At 32.5% G+C, this 20,615-nt stretch overlaps 1 protein-coding gene across 2 annotated transcripts; it reads right to left on the bottom strand.

The window, feature by feature from the left end:
* Positions 1-2,278: 2,278 nt before the first annotated feature.
* LOC147383779 (UV radiation resistance-associated protein) lies at positions 2,279-8,929 on the bottom strand. Of its 2 annotated transcripts, none has more exons than XM_086426152.1 (6): positions 8,552-8,929; positions 8,207-8,413; positions 5,647-5,827; positions 4,075-4,220; positions 3,551-3,778; positions 2,279-2,699 (listed from the first exon to the last, which is right to left on the bottom strand). In XM_086426152.1, exons 1-6 carry the CDS (start codon positions 8,735-8,737, stop codon positions 2,589-2,591), a joined length of 1,059 nt encoding a protein of 352 aa, XP_086282278.1. In that variant the 5' UTR covers positions 8,738-8,929; the 3' UTR covers positions 2,279-2,588. The 2 variants fall into 2 exon arrangements, with proteins under 2 accessions (XP_086282278.1, XP_086282280.1); XM_086426154.1 differs by having other exon boundaries at positions 8,207-8,436; positions 8,552-8,692.
* Between the last annotated feature and the right edge of the window lie 11,686 nt (positions 8,930-20,615).

The following is a 20,615-nucleotide window of genomic DNA, read 5'->3' as shown; positions in this document are numbered from 1 at the left end:
AGAAAAAAAATTTATGATTCCACATATCTCGAGGCAAATGATCTACAATTATGTGAGGGGGCGTAGGTGGAGAGTGTACGAAAATCATTATTCTTAACAAATAAATAAAAAAAAACCTTGAAAATGATTTCTTCTTCCTTCTTAAATCTTTTCGGATGGAATGGAGTCTCTAAAATTCGATAAGGATGCTGAAGATGTAATTTTTTTTATGAAAATAGTAAAATTGAAAGGTTAAGACTTTTAATTGTGAGAAAATGTGATGAATAGGGTTTTGGAGACTAATTAGAAAAAAGAGAGTTTTACTGAATGGACTATTTAGAGGAGCCTTAAAACTTAGGGACTTGTTGGTTGGATTGGCAATGGGTCGGATAATATCCGTTTACCTGACTCATCCTATTCGAGTTATTCGAATATGGGTACACAATTTTTATCCCATTAAGAATTCGAGTAAATTTATCCTCAATTGTTTTTGTCTAAATATTTTTAGGATTGAATACGGTATGTGTCCTATCCAACCCGATTATCAGTTTATCTAATTTTAATATAATAAATTCACAATAAATATAACTAAAGATTAAGGTTTTCCATCATGTTCAGAATGAAGTATTTATGTCCAACTTGGATATCAGCTTGAAATTTGTGTACAAGTCGAATATGGATATCCTTAGCATACGTGGTAAAAAATCGAATATAGAGTTGGATAAGGATACATAAATGGCTTCATCTGACCCATTGCTAGCCCTACTTGTTAGAAAGAAATAAGACTGCAACCTGGATGAGTTTGAGGCTCAACCCAAATTGTAGAACCCTCAATCCGACTATCAGGTTAAAGTTCATTTACCTAAGCTTAATCCGAAATTGAACTTTTAAAATTGGGTTAAGCTCGGATTAGCTCAAGTTAGATAATTTTGGGCGAGTTGAACTCATTGAATAAGATTAATTTTATTTTGATCAACACATAAATTTTATTTTATATTTTAAAAAATAAAATCATTAGTAAATAGTATATTAATTTTTATATTATAAATTATTTTCTTATTTTACAAATATATATATATATATATATATATATATAAATGTAAATATATAACATCTAGGTCGGGTTGCCCAGAGTCTCAACTCAAACTCAGGTCGAGATTTCTTAGCCCAGGCTCAACTCATTTTCCACATAATCCAACCCAGGCTTGCCCATCAATCGGATAAAATCCGAGTTGAGCCCGGGTTAACCCGTCCAAGTTGCAGCCTTAGAAAGAAACCCTTCCACCAAGGCCCTTAAAGTAATTTTTCCTATAAAGAAAGCCTTAAAAAAGTAAAGTAATTCTAGAATTACCCCTAAAATAATAAATTAAATTAAAAATATCTCCAATACTCTTCTATTTTATCAATTACCCCTTGACATATAGCAAAGGTCACACGAAGTTGACCAAAAATATCTGCAATTACCTCGTTTTAAGTAGGATGCCCTAGGATCTAGGCAGGATCTAAGTATATCCACTTCAGATACGGTTTTTTGTTTGGATCCAAATCCGTATTCAAATTCCGGATCTCTTATACCATTTCGTTAATTTTTATTATATTTTACCATTATAACCCTTTGCATATAAATAAGGGTAAATTTTCAAATAATTACAAAAGTTTTCGGTATTTCGACAATAACTGTGTCCACAGATGTACTACTTTCGGTATTTTTAAAATTTTTGATAATTATTTAAAAATTTACCCCATAAATAATCCTTTTTATTTTATATATAAGAATTCAGGTTGTATTAAAATAGTAGAAAATGATATTTTTAAATTTTTAAAATTTTCAGAGCTATAAACCATATTTAAGCCACTTTTAATTGGATATACTCTAATGATCCAAACCTGTTAAATTTGGATTTCGAATAAAATCTAAACCATTTAATGCCCTAAATTTATAAGACTTTCAATAGAATCTTACGATCCAGATTTAAGTAGAACATATGAGATGCCGAGCTATACTTTGGCGCTGTGGATCAACATGAGGCTTCTATAATATCGGTACAAGTAAATAAAATGTGTATCATTCGAATCAAGGGACGTCAAACCATATTCAACACACATGATACAAAAAAAAATTTAAAAATAAAACTTTTTTTCCCCCTAAGTTCTTAAACTAACCCAAACATGTTTCAGAGGTTGAAACAAAGACTTATCCAAAAGAATTGGGATTGAATAAACGAGAACCGATCCACCATTCCTTTATTATTGAAAGTGAGTTCGTCGTATCTGTTTTCACTGTCTTTACAAGTTTAAATGACATAAGAAGTCAGAAAGAAATTTTTACTATATCTCTACAAGGGCTTTCCATCAAGTTTTGAAGTTGTAATTATGCCCTATATATAACTGAAGTTGTAATTATGCCCTATATATAACTGTAGAACTAAGCATGTTACAAGAGAAACAAATAAAAGAAGTTACACATGTGTGCAAATGTAACAACTTACAAGGCTTTATGACTGAGGTCCTCTAGTGCAACTATTTAGACATTCAAATAATCAAGTTCCCCATACAATCGTTAGCCACGACTAACAGTCACACTCAAGAATTTGAAGAAGATAGCACACTCATTGAAACTCCGGGGATTGAATGGTTTTTAAAAGTTCCTTCAAATTAGCTAATAAATGGCGTGGCCCCAAACTCTGAACGCCGATAAAATTCAAGAGCTGCTCTAAATCCTACATTTGAAAGAAGATCGGGGAAGGTTAGCGTCAATTGGACAAAGACATTAGCATGTTTATGCAAGTCTAACAATTGGAACTTCAATGAAAACACTGGAAATATCGACACATATTGCATATATAACTGAAACGTGGAGACAGCGCACATGAAATAACCCAAAAAATTATAGAAACCAAATAAATTATTTTGAAGACATAAATGATTAGGTCAATAATAAAAAATACTTTGATAGGTAGGTGGCTGCAGAGAGAGTTAGGGGGGGGGGGGTACTTTTTTTTTATTTTTTATTTTATTAATAGCAGGGAAAAAAACAGCAAACAAAGTGGTGAGGTCGAGTTGACCTACACCAAAGAGAAAAACACAAGAAAAGAAGAGAAACAAAAAGGAAACAAAACACAGAGGACCGAACTAAGGCTCTAACAGATTACTAACAAACTCCAAGTGAGAACTAAAAAAGTCCTCAAAGAACATCCCTTCAAACTTCTTAAAGATCTTGTACCAAAAGAAAAAAAGTCCAAGGACAGACAAACATAACTCAAGGTATTTCCAAACCATTCCTTTTTACTGGCCCTTCCTCTGTGTGTGTCATTTTACTAAAGATTCACTCCACACATTTTTTTCCTTGAACCTACTTATAAGAAGCTTTCTAGGGAGTTTCTAATTTCGCGTTCACTCCTCTAGTCTAATCAACTAACACTGTCATATAAAAGTAATATACGCTCAGGTCTCTAATCTCATCAACTAACTTTGGTGAGCGTAAATGTCAATAGCTGAAAACCCAACATAAATGGATTCTCAGTTGGTCATAAAGCAAACAAATGTCAAAAAGCATAGAAAACTAGCACACCTTGTTCAGCAAGAATATAGCATAAGCTGCTCTCGTGGTGTCTTGACCTTCCAAAAAGAGAGGGAATTCTGAAGGCTTTGAATTTGGGAACAATATTGGATTTGACGATGAATCAGAAGAAGCGGACTCAATTGAAGGTGCATGGTCACTAATATATGAACGTGAACCTCCAAGACGCAAAGAGTATCGCAAAGGAACATCTAAGTAAGCAGCAATAAGCAAAACAGCCTGCAAAGGCAACCAAGATAATTAATGATAAGTTGACTGCACAAATTGTACTGACATTCTAACCATATCAATGGAAAAAACGAGATATGTTATCAAGAGAAATAAATAATTTCATTTATCAAATTTTTAGAGAATCAAATCTTAATAATCATTCATCAAACCTTAAAGGGTATCAAATAATTTCATTTATCTTAATAATCTCATTTAATTAAGATAATTAATGATCTACAATCCAAATAACTATAGCCATAGATACAGTTGAAAATTATTATGGCATCCAACAAGAAAGAACTCACATGGGCGATATATCCCAGAGCAGTTGCAGACCTCTGAATCTCCTTCTTATCACTGAAGAAACTCATCTTCTTCAAAGGAAGTGTATTCAGTTGAAGACCTAAAATTGCCAAGGATCCTGGGTTAGGTTTATGTCCAGTTGAATCCCCTGCAAGAAAAGACATCGCTAATCTTAGTAGGTGTTTTTTAATATAAATGTGAATCCATGTCAGTTTTTCTCCTCAAACAATCTTCTCATTTAAGATCAACATCGTCTAAAGCCTTTCTTGACATATTTCTACAGGAAAGAAGAACCATATATTATGACCAGCTTATAACCATATATTTTCACAACAATCTTTCCCTTCATGGAAAGGATTAAAAATGTGGAATCAGGTAGCCAAAATCTAAGCTTTTTCATAAAGTCTAGTGTGAATAAAGAATTAAAAAATACAGTAAAAGATAATTTTTTCCATTAACAAGAGACTTGGGACACTTGGGCCCACTCCTGAAACTGTTTTTTGGAGTCCTAATACTATTGGGTAACATCCAAACTAAATTGTGGGTTTCGATGGCTTTATCCCCAATCACCGTGGCTCCCCTTTTGTCTGCTTTGTGGTTTGACTAATGATTGTCGCTGTCCTATTGTTGGAGATCTAGTGCATTCTCAAAGGCTTTGACTGTTGCATACTTGATATGATAGTGGCAGATTCCAAAGTAGCAACTAGATGTCTTAATTACTACTCCAGAGGCCCTTGGAGAAATCGAGCAAATTTATGTAGAATCAAAATCATCCTCAAATATACTGAGTTTGGTGGAAATCTACCATACTTGGGGAGAGACCAACGAAGAGGCGAACATTTTGGCTGCTGTTATTTTCCTAATGAACTCACTGTTGTCAATCTACAAACGCAAGAGGATAACAATAGGGGTTGTAAATGTTACAGATTGTAAACTCTAGAAGGGACCAAACCAAAAGCCAGCTTGCCTTCCTCCAAAAGAAAAATGAATTTTAGTTTAAAGGACTCAAAAGATTTTCCAAATATATATATAATCTGCAATCCCATTAAGTCCATGTGTGTGGAATCTTTTTCAAAGGAGTGTTTAATGCAAAAGAAGTGCATGCACCATACATATTCATAAATAATAATATATGAATCACTGCATTCATTTATTATTATTTTTTTAAATTGCCAAAAACCCAAGGCAGGGCAGGGGAATGGCATACAATAGGAAAAGATACATGGAAACCAGAAATACAAATAGCATCTCCTATGCTTTGATTGTCAAAACCCAAAAATTGCCAAATCCGTTGCTTTGGCTGTTGGATCTTTTATGTAGACTGTCCAAAAATGAAACTACTTTTTCAGCAGCATAACCGCCAAAAATCAAATAAAAGTTAGGTTTCTCCATTTTTCTTAGTGCCTACGTTCAATCTTTCACCCATTTTCCAGTGATTCTCCTTCAAGAATTTACCAATTTTGGTTCTTTATTTTTTTCCTTTTTAACTTGAAATATCCTAATAGAAGAACCCTCAGTTGATCCATGGAAAAGGGATATACATGATGGTTTCAATTTTAGTTTAAGTACATTACCTGATCTACTACCAATAGATGATGAATTAAGCCTTTCCCCCTGTACTGGTCCAATTGAAGCCTTCACAGGATACAGAGCAGAAACTTGTGCTACCATATATTGTATCCTTGTAGCTAACATCTTCTGCAAATTTTTCAGATGTTCATGACCCCTTTCTCCAGCTAGTAACCTATTTGCTTCCTGCAATGCACACCAAGGTTAAATTATCTATTGCACCAACAAGTACATATAATTATAGATTTAATTAAAAAAATAATCTTGCAAAAAGATGGCTATTCTGCTTGGGTGGTTCTAAATTGCACAAAACGAAAGATCTGGGTACAAAGTATATGAAAGAAGACAGTTGGATCCTATATTGCTGATAGGCATGTTGACATAACTAGGAATGGCTATGATGTCTCTGATCTTTTACAAAATTTTACTGGTTCACATAACATCCTTGATTCTGGTTAAGCAAAAGAAGCATCGCTTTGCCAAGAGCCAACTTTTTAGACCTGCAGTTCGTCCTTGTGTGGACTTTGAGGGGGGGGAGAGGGGGGGTCTTGAGAAACCTCCTACTACAGGTACAGTTAATTTTAACCTTAGATCAGCATAATAATCATCTACATCCATCAGATGGATCAACCCTGGTGACGAACACCCATCTGCTGATATCATGTGCTGGAGTGGAGTTTGTGTTGATGCCATGTGCAGTACTTTGAGCAACCAGTGTTAGGAATCAGGTTCTATCGGACATATTTTCCCCAGTAAAGTTATTCAGGGGGGCGACTTGGATCCTTTTAATTTGAAATGTTCCAATATAACCTTTGGTCAAAAATACCAGTGTAGTAGAAAGTGCTCGTATTTAGTTTTATTTTTTTATGGGTAACCTAGACTTGAACCCACAACCTCAAAGTTGTCTTGCAATGTGTTAAACCAACTGAGCTATGGGTCTAAGCCCAAAAGCACTCGTATTCATGTGGACCCTGTGTTGTTGGGGGACAATTCTTCTAAGGTTTAATACAGCCACGACTATTGAAACCCCCAATTCCCTAATTGGGAGTTTTATCTCAAAAGCACTAGAACAATACCTAGTATTTTTTTGTCGCCACCTTAGTCCATATGAATGGCCCATCCTCCAAATACTCCTACATAATCTTAGTCCATATACTTAAAAATATCGAGCATTTTTTCTTGTCTTCATAATCTTGTTAAACTTAGTTAACCAACACAATCCAGCTTCCTCCATGCACTACCAAACCTTCATATGGGCCTAAATCTTTCATATACTTATCTTAGCTAAGGATTTTCCACTTTTGTAACCCTAATCCTAGAACAGTTTAAATGCCTACGGTCTCCCTAGCCTTAGTTATTCCTGCTAGACCTAATCTCCTCATGTAACTGTGAAAAAATAAAACAGCAAAGAGAATGAAATTGCACACAAACACGAGGATTTACGTGGTTCGGCAATGTGCCTATGTCCACAAATTAGAAGAAAATCCAATCATTATATTCTTTCAAATTACAGCCCTAGAGATCTCTAGTAAAAACAAGAGCAGAAAAAATCGTTTCTCTACCAAAAATAGAAACCCTAGACAACCATCCCTAAAAGAATACATGTTCCCCCAAAAAAAATTGCCTCGGGGGTGCTGCCCCTGAACCCTGCATGGGCCCACTCCGCTTTGGAAAAGATCCCCTTTGATACTGTTTTGCCTCTTGAAGCCCAAACAAAATACAAGAAACCTACACAACAGTAACTCCATTTAATTTTTTTGATGCAACATGAAACAATTAAGGAATAAGAAAATCTGGAATCCACCAGAAAAAGAACTCTCAAAGATAAATTTTATTAAATTGAAAATGATTTCTGCATTGCAGTTATAGCCCTTTTATAGAAAAAGAGTCATAATTCTAGTAAAACACGAAAAATAGTAAAAATTAACTATGCATACAAATAGTTACTATTTATCCCTAGAAGTAAGGCAGAATCGATGGTGTGTAATTCTGACTTCTATAACTAAAATTATTAACAAAACGAAACTTTTCTAAAATAGCAAAATTGCCTAAAAAGAGGATAAACAAAGGAATCAGGCCTAAAAGTGAAAAGTCCATAACGAAGCTATGAATCTTGAAGATCTCTACGATTCCATTCAAGAATGGGTCACGTCGCATGATTATGTCTCCGGGGTTCATGTTTTCTACTAGTGCGTTTTGGCAATCCAAGCTCTCCATGAAATCTTCTGCCACGTGGTCCACATCACATTTTAATATATATATATATATATAATCCACCCATTGTTGCTAGTTTCGTAGTCTTTACCGAGAGTTTCTGGTCTTCTCTTAAATGCTTGATTTATATCTTTAGTCTTTCTCTCTCACAAATTTGTAATTTTGAAATATCTTCCGCACCTCTCTTGTACCCAACCTATTGTATAAATCATTGTAAGTTGTTTTACTTCACTTAAAGATCAGCAATCTACATAAATTCATCCATAAAGCATTATAAGTATGTGAATTGGGATACTGTGCTACAGTGGCAGTGTAATAGAGATTAGTTCACAAAATTTTAAAAAAAAATACCTGCAATTGCTTATAAGCTACAGAAAGCGCTTTCCCAGAGACCAAAAGCGATCGAATTGAACCACTAAGTTGCTCATTTTGGTTCCTAACATCTTCAGCTGCAACCTTCGAACGCAACAACATATTCCCCATCACCAATCTTCGATCCTCCAATTTCTGTCGCATCTCTTCAAGCTCATTCGATCTACTCAACGATTCCGCCCTTACCTAAACACCACATTGTCACTCCGCTAACAAGCGAACTAATCAATTTATGGATTCAAATAGAAATTGAGTTCATCTAAAACATGAAAAAAAAAACCCTAATTTTTTTACGTAATTGAATCCATCAAGAACCCTAACTACCTGTATGAGTGATTCGAGCTTGTTTTGGAGAGAAATCTTCTTCTCCTTAGCTTTGTTGACAGCAGATGATAGACTCCATAGGCGCGCAAGTTCTTGCTCGAATTCCTCCCATTCGATAACTTTCACTTTTTCTGAGTCGATCTTTGGGTTTTCCTCTAAAGATGACAATTTCTTCTCTGATCCCATTAAGAAATTCGATCAACGAGTTTGAATTAAGATCATCGATCGAAGACCTCATCGTCTGTCACCAAGAACGAAATTAGGGTTTTAAGATCATCGATCCAAGCACGCAGAGAGACAAAGAGAGAGAGAGAGAGAGTCGTTTCTGGGGTGACTCAACAGGGAGGGAAGAGAGAAGAGAGAAGAGAGGCAGGTGTGTCATGTGTGCAACTTCCAATAAGGGAGGTTATTCTTGTCATTTCGAAATTTCACATTTCATATTGGGAGGTGTTATTGGCACCCCAATTTTTACTCATTACACTCCATTAAAAATAAAGAAAATTATTAAAACAATAATATTAATTTAAAATTATTTAAAAAATAGTTTTCTTTTGAAATTTAGTAAAAAAATAATAAATCGATGGTTCGAATGCAGATTATCAGTGTTAAAAATATAAATTAATCGAAGTACCCTTTTGATTACCAAATTCAACGGTTTAATTGACGATTTTCATACCAACCTGCTCCCCAACTCCCAACTACTTGATTTTTTTTTATGAAAATTGACGGTTGGAACATTGATTTTCCGTCTATACAAAGTAGCCCCACAGTCCCCCCACTCTTTCAATCACTCTCATTTTCCGTCTAAAATTGTGTTATATTATTAAAATTTTGTTAAAATTACTAATTATTTAATAATTATAAAATATTATATTAATTTTGTAATATTTTTTCCTTATTTTTAAAGGAAATTATGAGAAAAAAATAATATAATTGTTATAATTATTAAAAATATTAAATTTTATTATTTGTAAATATTAATTATATATTTTTTAATATAATAGGTCTAATTATTAGAAATAACAAATAACAGTTACTTCAAGAGTTGCAAATAATATATGTTTGTCATGGAAGTATTTTCGTCAACTTGAAAACCAATGATCCAAACGTTGTTTTATTACTTTTTTTTTGTTTTAATAAATTTGAAAGAAATTTAATTATTTTTTATAATTATTAATTTAATTATTTTTCCTCCATTTGAATTCTCAAAACATGTTTTTTCCAATGAATTCGTCATTTTTATAATCAACGAATTCGCTGATAAAAAATAAGTGATTTTACCATATCAACGATCTCACTGGTAATTTATCAATAAATTCATTGATTATAAAAGCAACGAATTCACTAGAAAAACATGTTTTGGGGATTAAAATGAATAGTGTAACGGAATCGGTGCATGTTTTGGGAAACATATCATAAAGAAAATAAGTGAATGGTTGAGAATAAGTAAAAGTTAGGGTGCCCATGGAAACCTTTTGTGTGTGTGTGTGTGTGTGTGTATATGTGTTAGATTTCTATTTTTGGGGTTTAGGATTTTATATGAGCCTACGCATAATTGTAAAGAACTACTAAAATTGTTTGAAGAAGTGTTGTAATGATTTATAATGTTTAGATTATCTGTAAGCCCACCTCAAGATGAGTGTTCTCCCATTCTGACTTCCCCAACTATGCCTTTCAACTTGATTTTAGGCCCTGACTCACCCTCGTGGACGAACCTTGCAGAGGGAGGAACCCTTAGGTTTTCAGGGCATTAGATTCTCACCAATGTTTGTGTTACTCAAGCTGACATTCTCGCTTTCGCTTTGTCCACACCTGCTCACGCGAGTGCTTCTCTCTAAGGTGGAATGCCCCCTATCGATGCATTTTTACATCCCACAGCTTCGATAGATTGCTTAGCCCCGTTTATCTTAGGTTCAAGAACACTCAAATCTCTGAAGAGAAGATGGATTATGGGAGTGTGTGACTTGAACTATTGATTAGCCCATGCAGAGATATTATTTTTTTCTGCCACATTGGAATTGACAACAAAATGTCTCTGTTCCAACCACCACGTAAGCCCCGTATAGAAGCTAGTTTGGTTTGCTAGAGGAGAATTTTTTCTATGATCAGACCCGATTGTACATGAACAAGCTCCATAAGATCCAGTAGAATGAGTAATGTGGTGTAAATCAAGGGGCTCCCCCCCTGAGAACTATATATGAGAATTTCATCTCGTTAATGCTATAAGAGTGTTTTAATCTTTTAAGTTGAAAATTTAAGGTGTAATAAGTAAAAGTTGGGGTATCAATAACATCTCTATTCATATTTCATATTTGGACCAAACAACCTTATTAATAGAATAGGGTTCGCAGTTTGTCGCTCTAGAACAAACTTGATTTGTTTCATACATGACATTTAGGCCATTTATATTAGTATCAAAGAAGAAAACCTAGGTCAAGCCACATATCATCAGTTCGAACACAAAGATATATCTCTAATATTGACCAAAACGTGGAGGGATTCAATATATTTTTTTTAATCTATAATATTACCCAAAAGGGGTATCTCTAATCGAACCAGTACGAACCGAACCATGTTTCCGTGTACCTAGTATGAACCGAACCATGAATCAATTCGTTTTGTACCGATTTACGATTTTGCATGGTAGGAACAAACAAATTTGACAATGCAAGTTGAAAAACAATCGACGAAAAATGCCTAAAATCTAATAATCAAATGTTGTCAATGATTATGATTCTTGTTGTGATAATCCAATAACAGGTGGACCAAACATTTAGCATATTAGAATACCCTAAGAGAGTAAGAGTATATCACAATCCATTGTTGCTAGCCCACATGGCTTGGGCTAGAAAGTAGGCAAGACGGGCCATTAAAGCCCAAGATTTAGCCCATCTTGCCTAGGCATTTAGGCCAGTTTAAGACCCAGTCCAATCCAAAAATACCTCTAATAAATATCAATCTAAACAATGTGTCTAATTGAAGAGGGACATCCATGAAATTTTGGAATCAAAATGAATAAATGGTAATACAATCCAAACTTGAACTCATAATTGACTCATTGTTGTTTAAAATAGCCTTAAATTCCTTAATCGATATTTTTTAGAATTTCTAATAAAAAGATTTGCAATGTTCCTCCTATGCTCTATTTATATATATCGAATCTTGATTTCAAATATTAATTCAAATTCGGGTTGTGGAAGCTACATTGAACCTTAGTTTTGAATAGAGTCAACCCCCAATTTCGAATGCAAAATTTTGACTTTCGACGAGATCAGAATTGAAATGTGGGTCAATGATGACAATTTATTTATTTATTTATTATTATTATTTTCTCTTTTTTTTTTAAAATTAAGACGGGGTGTCCAGACCCGTAGTCCCGACTAGTTAGGGGGGGCAAGGCAATTGACCTCTTAGAGCACCCTATCTCATTCAAATCCCCTGAGTGGCGAACTAGGGGGTTTGAACTCAAGATCTCTCCCTTTTTGGAGAGGGGCTATGGGTACTATATCCAACTCTCATTGGTTTATTACTATCCATGATTTTAGCCTAGAGGCTTAAGATGAAGAAGTTAAGGGTATTTATGTCATTTTCTTATTTTCATAGAAGACCAAGGTCAAGGGGCATGTACTCATTTTGAAAATATGACCCTACAGAAAATGGGCCAGGTTGCTGTAGATGGGCCATACTGGCTCTCATGTTGGCCCGTTTGTTTTTCACACATCTCTCTCTAAGCCAGCAAATTGGCTCTATTATAGGCGGGCTGGGCTTGAATAAATTATTGTCACGAAGGCCCAATGACATTCAAATTAATAGATGGGCCAAGTTTGTAGCCTTGATTTCTAGTGGCCCATTTATAATCCAATCCACACCTATAACTCTAGAACAATCGGTGTGCTTCCAAGCTCTAACCCCTTCAAAGCTGATCGACTTTTTCGATCTTCGATCGATTGGGGAGGATCTCTATTTGTACCGCCCATGTTTGTCGAATTCATCTTCTACAGTTCCCGAGTTATATATTTTACAAGAATCGTAGGATGTCTATAAGAATTTGTCACGGGTTGGGATCCGTGGACTCATGAAAGTGAACTCATATATTCACACACAATCTCTACTGTGTATTTGTGAGATCCAATGGTTGACAATATATCTTAAAGATACATATATATATATATATATATATATATATATATATATATATATATATATATATATATATATATATATATATATATATATATATTCTCGGGATACATTTTTTATCCCAATCGTTGGATCTCACATATACATGGTCAGGATTGTATGAGTTTACGTTTCACGAGTCTACGGATCCTGACCCTTTACATAAACCCTACGAACACACTTTCAATAACAGAAGACGTGACTCTTAACTTGTTTAGCTGATCGCAAATCTTTACGACAAAACTTTGATAACGACGATGACTCGACAAGACAACAATAGCTACTTTTTTTTTAACAATATTTTAAACCTTGACTTGATTTGACTCAACTCAATCAGACACTCACGTAATAGAGTTGACTCGATCGAGTTTTAGAAAACTCAATGTGGTGGGGACATGGAGTGGGATTTGAAGTTAGAAGAATGCTTAGTTACACGTGAAAACACTCCTTTTCTAAAAGCTTTCTAAAGACCTAAACAAAGACTTAATACAATGAACCATCTTTTATCAAAAATTTCTTTTATTTGTATGCTTTTGGATTTACTAATACATTTAGACTTCCAAAGTAGTTTTTATTTTTAAAACTTGTTTGCGTAGAAGACAAGTTAGGGATATTCCATTTCTTCCAATAAAAATTATTCCTTCACTTTATGCTTTAAATCCATACCTTGAGGTGTCCTTTTCTTACTTTTTTTTCTTTTCTATCCAAAATCTCTTTATTGGCTTATTTGTTTTTTCAAGAAAACTAACATGACCCTCCACTTATTTTTATTTTTATTTTATAAAAATACTTTCTTTTTTTTGTGTTAATTATTGAATTTCATCTATGTTAAAAAAATCGGATCGAACCATTGGTCCAACTACACCTGACCATATTTTATGAAAAAATCGATTTGATTAATGAGCTTTCGATTTTTTTGAATGTTATATATATATATATATATATGTCTTTTTGATAATCTAACTCACTTTTTTGTACGTTCCTTTCATAGAATCGTTCAAATTAGGAGTGCAACTTGGTCCAGTTCAAACTGAAGACTAAATCAAACTGATAATTTTGGGTTGATTTGGAAAAAGTTGCGGTTTGATTCTGAGTTTAAGAAATGAAGAACTGATCAATTTGGTTCGATTCTCGATTCTAGACTTGTATAGAATTGAACCTTATATAATAAATAAATAAATATATTCATTTATTATGAATTATTTTAGGAGTTAGAACATAAATTATTGACTTCTTTATAGATAAATTAATGATTTTTTTTAATGAATAAATTAATGATTTATTATATGTAATTTGTTGTTTATTATTACTTTATTTTATTAAAAATATGTTGTTTCCAATTAAGTTTATAGGATATTGATAACAGATGGAATTGAACCAAACTGACTTTAATTTAGTTTGGTTCGATTATATTGGCATTTCGGTTTGATTCTGGTTCTTATTTAGTGGAATCGACCTATATTTGTTCGATTTCAATTTTGCCGTAAATCCAACCAAGTTGCACCCCTAATACAAACCCATAAAGATTTGTTCTTGTATATCCCAAAACAAAGGATTTACGGTTATATAAAGGGTTTGTACAAAGAATATGCAAAAAAGTGAGTCAGATTATCATGACTCCTTTAAAAAACATAAATCGGTTAAACCAAAGTAAATCAAGTCCAATCAATGATTTTTAAAAGATTAATTTTCATAATATTTTTAGGGATACTTAAAAGTTAAGATTGGTGTATTCTCAATCCCAATTGGAAAATAATGACGTAAGAATCTAAATATAAACATTTTATTTATATATGTTTGATTGACCTCTGGTCTGGTCTCTTATGGAATGAATTTATTGTCGTGGAATCGATTCGATCATCAAAATAGGTGAAGTAGGTATTTATAAAAAAATAAAAAATCAAATTTGTTAAATAATAATTAAAAAAAATTACTATTTTCATAAATCAAAATCCTAAAGCACCCTCCAACAAAAGATTATGACTTTTGTAGTAGGGCCCATCAATAAGTTGATAGGCTTGTTAGAAATATTAAAAAAATTATTTAAGTATTTATTTAAAATGAGGGAAAAAATTGCAAGCCAAAAAAAAATAGTGAAATCCTTTTCTTACTAACATAGTAAGATTTTGAGATTTACTAAGGGTTGTTTTGCTCAAATGGATTACAACATAAAAAATTCAACATCATAAACCTCTAAGTTTCATAAAAAAACTTAAATAAAAAAAAAATTCAAAAAATTCAAAAAACAATATCTTTTGAACTAGATCCATGATTTTGAAAATGAACAGCTAATGAACTTTCACATAACTCCCAAATTTAAAAATGAAATTCAACGATGAAATTATTATTATTATTATTAAATTTTTTTAATTTCTTTCAAAATTCATAGAACTTTGTCCTCTGCAACACTGAAGCATCGGATCATGTTTTTATATGCCAAGAGATGAGCCCAAGGACTTTAGTAAGGGTGAAATACTTACTAACTTAGTAAGCTTAGTAACTGTAGAGGGGACTTTACGATGGATGTGACTAGCAGATCCTTTAGACATAAAACAAAGGTAAAGGTAATAGATATGAAAGAGAAGAAAGAAAATGAAAGTGAAAAAAAGTATAATATATTAAATATGTTAATAATAATAATAAGAAGAAAAATAAAGGTTAAAGAATAAAGTTATTGAGCTCATAAAAATAAAGTTTGCAAGTGAACATTAATTATAGAAACATCATCCCTACGATTAAACCATCGACGGTCATCAAAATTCACATCACACGAATCTCAAGAAAATCCCAAAATTTTAACATACAACATCATAAAACGTCAGTCGTGAATCAATATTATTAATTTCGCTCGTTCATCTCCACCATTCAAGGTCAGAAGGGTCATTTTTAGTCTCGACAAATTGGTTGATAAACAAATGTGAACCAAACAAACACATACGCTTAATCATTTAGAAAATCATAAATGTTTTTTTATTCTCGAGATATGAGTGTTATATATCAGAAGAAATCAACGAATCAACACACACATGATGCAACGACGAGTTTTATTATGAAACACTATAGTAAGGCCTACTCTTAATCAAGGCCTACCCTTGAGGGCATAATAATATTAATTAGAGAACTTATATTGCCACCACCAATTTTTTATTATAACCCACCAAATTATGAAATTAAATTTGTTACTCGATCGGGGAAGAAAATGAAGTTTTTGGTTCTAGAATCTCTTTTTCCGCCTTTAACTTTTTTCTTTCGTTCTAGAATCTCTTTTCGGGGGTATATTATTAGTAATCAATCTGTTATTATAAAAAAATTGGTGTGGCACTATAAACTTTATTGGTATGCCTTTACATTTTCTTCCAATTGTTATCAAATTGGAAACATTTTAAAAACCAAAATCAAACCCCACCAAATGATCTTAACTCCCCCACAAATTTATTCCTTTTATGTAGTCAAAAATAAAAAAGGGTACAACACATATAAAACAATGAATTAAAAATCATCTAAATTAATTGAATTTTTGTCTGGAAAATCTCCTACATGATGGCTCCACTTAACGAAAAGTGGGAATCGATAAGAATATGAAGCATTTATATATTAGGTATCCTTATAATTATGATTTACCCGAGCCAACAACATGTTTCTAGATATTGAAAAATGTAGTATAATAAAATAAAATCTCATAATTGTCGGGGAAAAAAAAAAACAATGAGTTAGGACAATAAAATGGATAAAATGTACAATCTACATAGTTTTTCATGTAAATATAAATATTTTAATTTTATAATTTTTTTTTCCTTTTCAGTGAAGAACATTAAATATACTACACTATTCCTCTAGTTTCTAATCTGACTTGATGAATTTTTGACTCAACTCAAATGGTTGGTTCGAACAAGCGAGTCTTCGACTAGAACTCTAATTTTAAATCATAGATTTTTAGGGTTTTGTCGAAGAACATCATTGATATATAGAGACCACAAAATGCTTCATGATTACACTCCTTGTCCTGAGGAATATTCGATCATTCTTTGGTGGATCTATACATTGAAATATCGTCCTGATCATAAATTTCTGACCATTGAATTTGAATAATTTTCATCATGAGTTAAAATATTGGGACAATGACTACAAAGACTTTTTTTTTTTTTTTATATGTATCAAAAAGTCTCCTCTAAAATCATATATGGACTCTTTAGTACTCACTTTATCAAATATTAGTTTAAGAAGAATTTTTAAAACAAAAATATCGTAATTACCCTTTCAACAATTTTCGATGTTTAAAAAAATGTGTTTATTTGAGAATAATTGAGTTAGTCCTATGATGGAGATGTGTATGGTCGTCATCATCCTCATCAAAATACCATAATTACCCTTTTAATAACTTTTGATGTTTAAAAAAATGTGTTTATTTGAGAATATTTGTGTTAGTCCTACGATGGAGTTGTGTATGGTCATCAACATCCTCATCAAACTTATTTGATATATTTATATTAGATTTATTACAATTTATAAATAATTTTAAAATTTAAAACATAATTTAAAACATTGACTTGAATGTCCACCGAATTAATCAAGGGCGGAGCTTGGATTTTCTTGTAGTAGGGGCAAACTATGATTAGTTGTATAGTTGAAGAACTTGAAGATGAATGATTTTAGGGAGAAATTCAGAGGTTTTTTGTTAGAAGTTGAAGAATATGATATTTAAGTAATTTCCAATTAGTATATGAGAAAGCCCGGTCAAAAGACAATGTCATCAACAAAAAATCGAAGATAGGGGGGTCATGTAATTAGTTGAAAATATAGGGGTGTCTCAAAGTTTTATGGGGGAAATTGCCCCCACCAACTCCTTACTAGCTCTACCCTTGGAATTAATTCTATTTTTTCAACTCAAATGAGTCAAATAAAATTATATTGAATTTATATATTAAAAAAAATTGGACAAGAGGCATTTCATTTATTTTTTAACATAGAGGTGTTTCAAATATTTACTGAAATGTAGAGGGGTCACCTCTTGGTCAAACCATGATTCCCTTAAACTTTGTAAAGTTGTTAAAAGGGCTTGTCAGGTATTTTTCTTGATTATTATTATTTTTTATTTCTTACTAGACTAATATTTTATTAAGTGAATCTTAAGTGGACCTACTATAAAATCTCATTCTAATTATTAAATTAAATGTAAAAGTTTAATTTTAAAAATTCATAAAATCTCAAAAATAATGAATTGGAATCCCATTTTAAGAATCAAGTGGTCTAAGAATCCAACTACAGAAGAGCTAGGAATGGAGAGCTTTAAACCCTTCTTCTTTCACTAATGATTTTCTGACTTGAAAATTTTCACTTGGTCTATAGTTGGTTGATGTGGTATGGGCGCAAAATCATTGATCTTTTCCTTGTGTATCTCGAAAAAAGAGATCTATGGTTTTGTGCCCTTGCCACATCATTCAAGTATAGACTGAGTGAAAATTTTTTACTTAAAAAATCGTGAATCTTCCATATTTTTTCACCTAACTCATTAATTATCTTACTAATTTTGATTTTAAATATATATTCTAAGAAGACATATTTGTCCTTATGTCAAATTGTCACATTATTTAAAATAAAATAAAATAAAAAACATTATCACCTTAGATGTCTACAAAAGTATAGGCATTTTTATTATTTTAATTAGATTGTACTACAAAGAAGGAACACTCCACAATATTAGGGATTTACAAAGAGATCTTCCATCTCCACACCAACTTATACTAACAACACCCCAATACGTGTGTTAATTCTTCGACAATTCAATAAGAATTGGTGTGCTATTAGCAAAAGTTGGTGTGGCAATAGATTCTCTATTTATAAAATGCTCGATTTAGAACTTGTCGTTGAACTGATAAAGCTATCAAACCGTTAAATACGTGCACCCTCACTTACCTACTGCGTGTAATGTACAGGTGTTCCCATAGATCTTTTTTCCTTGTGTATCCCGAAGAAAACAATTTGTAGTTCTGTGTCGTTCCCACATCAACCAAGTACAGATTGAGTGAAAGAAATCGAGTATGAAAATCACAACTTTAAATTAATAACTAAAAATTCAAGAAAAAAAAATTATAATTTAAAATAAATCCTTTAAACTAAAATTTGACAATCACATATGCTTAAACTATTTTTGAAAATAAAAATCCCACAATTCTTCCAAACACGACCTTCACAGATTCCATGTAAAGTACTCTCACCAAATGAATCCGAAATAAGTCCAAAAAAACAAAAAATATTTTCTTATAAAATCGCTTTTTTAAAGGAAATTCCCATCAATCAAACACAACCCACGTAATGTCATTAAATGAGTGCCACACAGATAACACGTGTCCGTCTATAATTTGATCTAATAAATGTTACAAGTGTGATCCATCAATTGGTGGGACCCTATCTCACTGATAGATGTCAAATACGTGTCCACAGTAGGTCGTACCTACGTTACGTACGTCCCTACGCAAACATTCAATGTGAGGGGATGGCAAGCTAAACTAATTGGTTTCATGTTAGTACACGTGGCATTCTTTGAAGGTGGTGGCGATATAGATATGGGTGGTCTCGATTTAGGCTACCTATCAATAGAAAAAGGTGTCATTTGATAGTTGTTTGTTAGCTTCTTTCAAGGGTTAGTGGGGCCCACCAAGATCTTGTCGTTATTTAGTAATATTTTTTAGGTACCCTCCAAGTTTTGAAAAAAATTTAAATACCCTCCTTAATTTTCAAATCAATGATATAACCTTTATGTACAACTTCTTATAAAACCTTAATTATTTTTCAAAATAATAACGGTTTTATGATGCCCCCACCATAGAATCGTAGATAATTTACCTCGGGATATGTATATTAATAAATATTTTCTTGTGAATCTCGAGGTAAATGATTTTGTGATATTGTGATTGTGATTAGGACTGTCAACGGATAGGTATCCGATCAGATATTACTATATCCCAATTCGAATCCGAAAAAAAAAAATAATATCCGAATTTGAATCCGAAAAAAATACTATCCAAATTCGAATTCAAATCCGATCGGATATCCCTAACAAACATTCGAATTCAAATTCGAAAAATATATCGAATATCTGATAATATTCGATCCGATCGGAGTTCACACAGTCGATACCCACAGATTTTATCTGAAAACTCTGACTGGTTCAGATCGTAGAGAGAGAGAGAGATAATATATACCTGGATGTTCACCGGCAAGGAGTAGACATGTCGGAATTTGCATAGTTAAAACCCACATATTTCCTTAAAAAAATCACTCCGATTGATTAGATCAAAGAGAGAGAGAGAGAGAGTACCTGATGCTTGCTGACCAGAGAAAATCGTGGTCACAGAGTTCGATCGAAACGGAAACCACCATTAACGTCATCCGTTGAAGGTGGGTTTGAGAAGATAAAGATTTGAAAATTAGTTTTGATGTATGATAGGAATATATAACACTATATATTTTCATATATAAAGTTTTGTTGTAAAACATAAATACCTAATATATGTATTACTATCGGAGTGAATATTATCAAATCGGATATCACAATATCCGAATTCGTATCTGAAACTCATTCGAATGTTAAAATGACATCCGAATCCGAATCCGAATCCAATATCCAAAAATTTCGGATAATATCCAATTTTTCGAATTTGAATTCGAATTCGAATTCGGATTTCGACTATCCATTGACACCCCTAATTGTGATGAGAGCGTTGGAGGGCATCAAATTATTAGTTGTTAGTTGTCAGTTGTCAAGAATTTGGATTTTAATATAATGATGTCAATCGTGTCCCGATCAAATAAAATGTGAGGATTTATTTAAATAAAATTATGTATTTTATTAAAATATATGAAGTTTATTTACATTTTTACATAT

The sequence above is a fragment of the Akebia trifoliata genome, chromosome 15, assembly GCF_017979445.1.
Source record: "Akebia trifoliata isolate Shusen 1 chromosome 15, ASM1797944v1, whole genome shotgun sequence".
NCBI classification, from domain to species: domain Eukaryota; kingdom Viridiplantae; phylum Streptophyta; class Magnoliopsida; order Ranunculales; family Lardizabalaceae; genus Akebia; species Akebia trifoliata.
The sequence above is the reverse complement of the archived record's forward strand: the minus strand, read 5'-3'. Positions and strand labels throughout refer to the sequence as shown.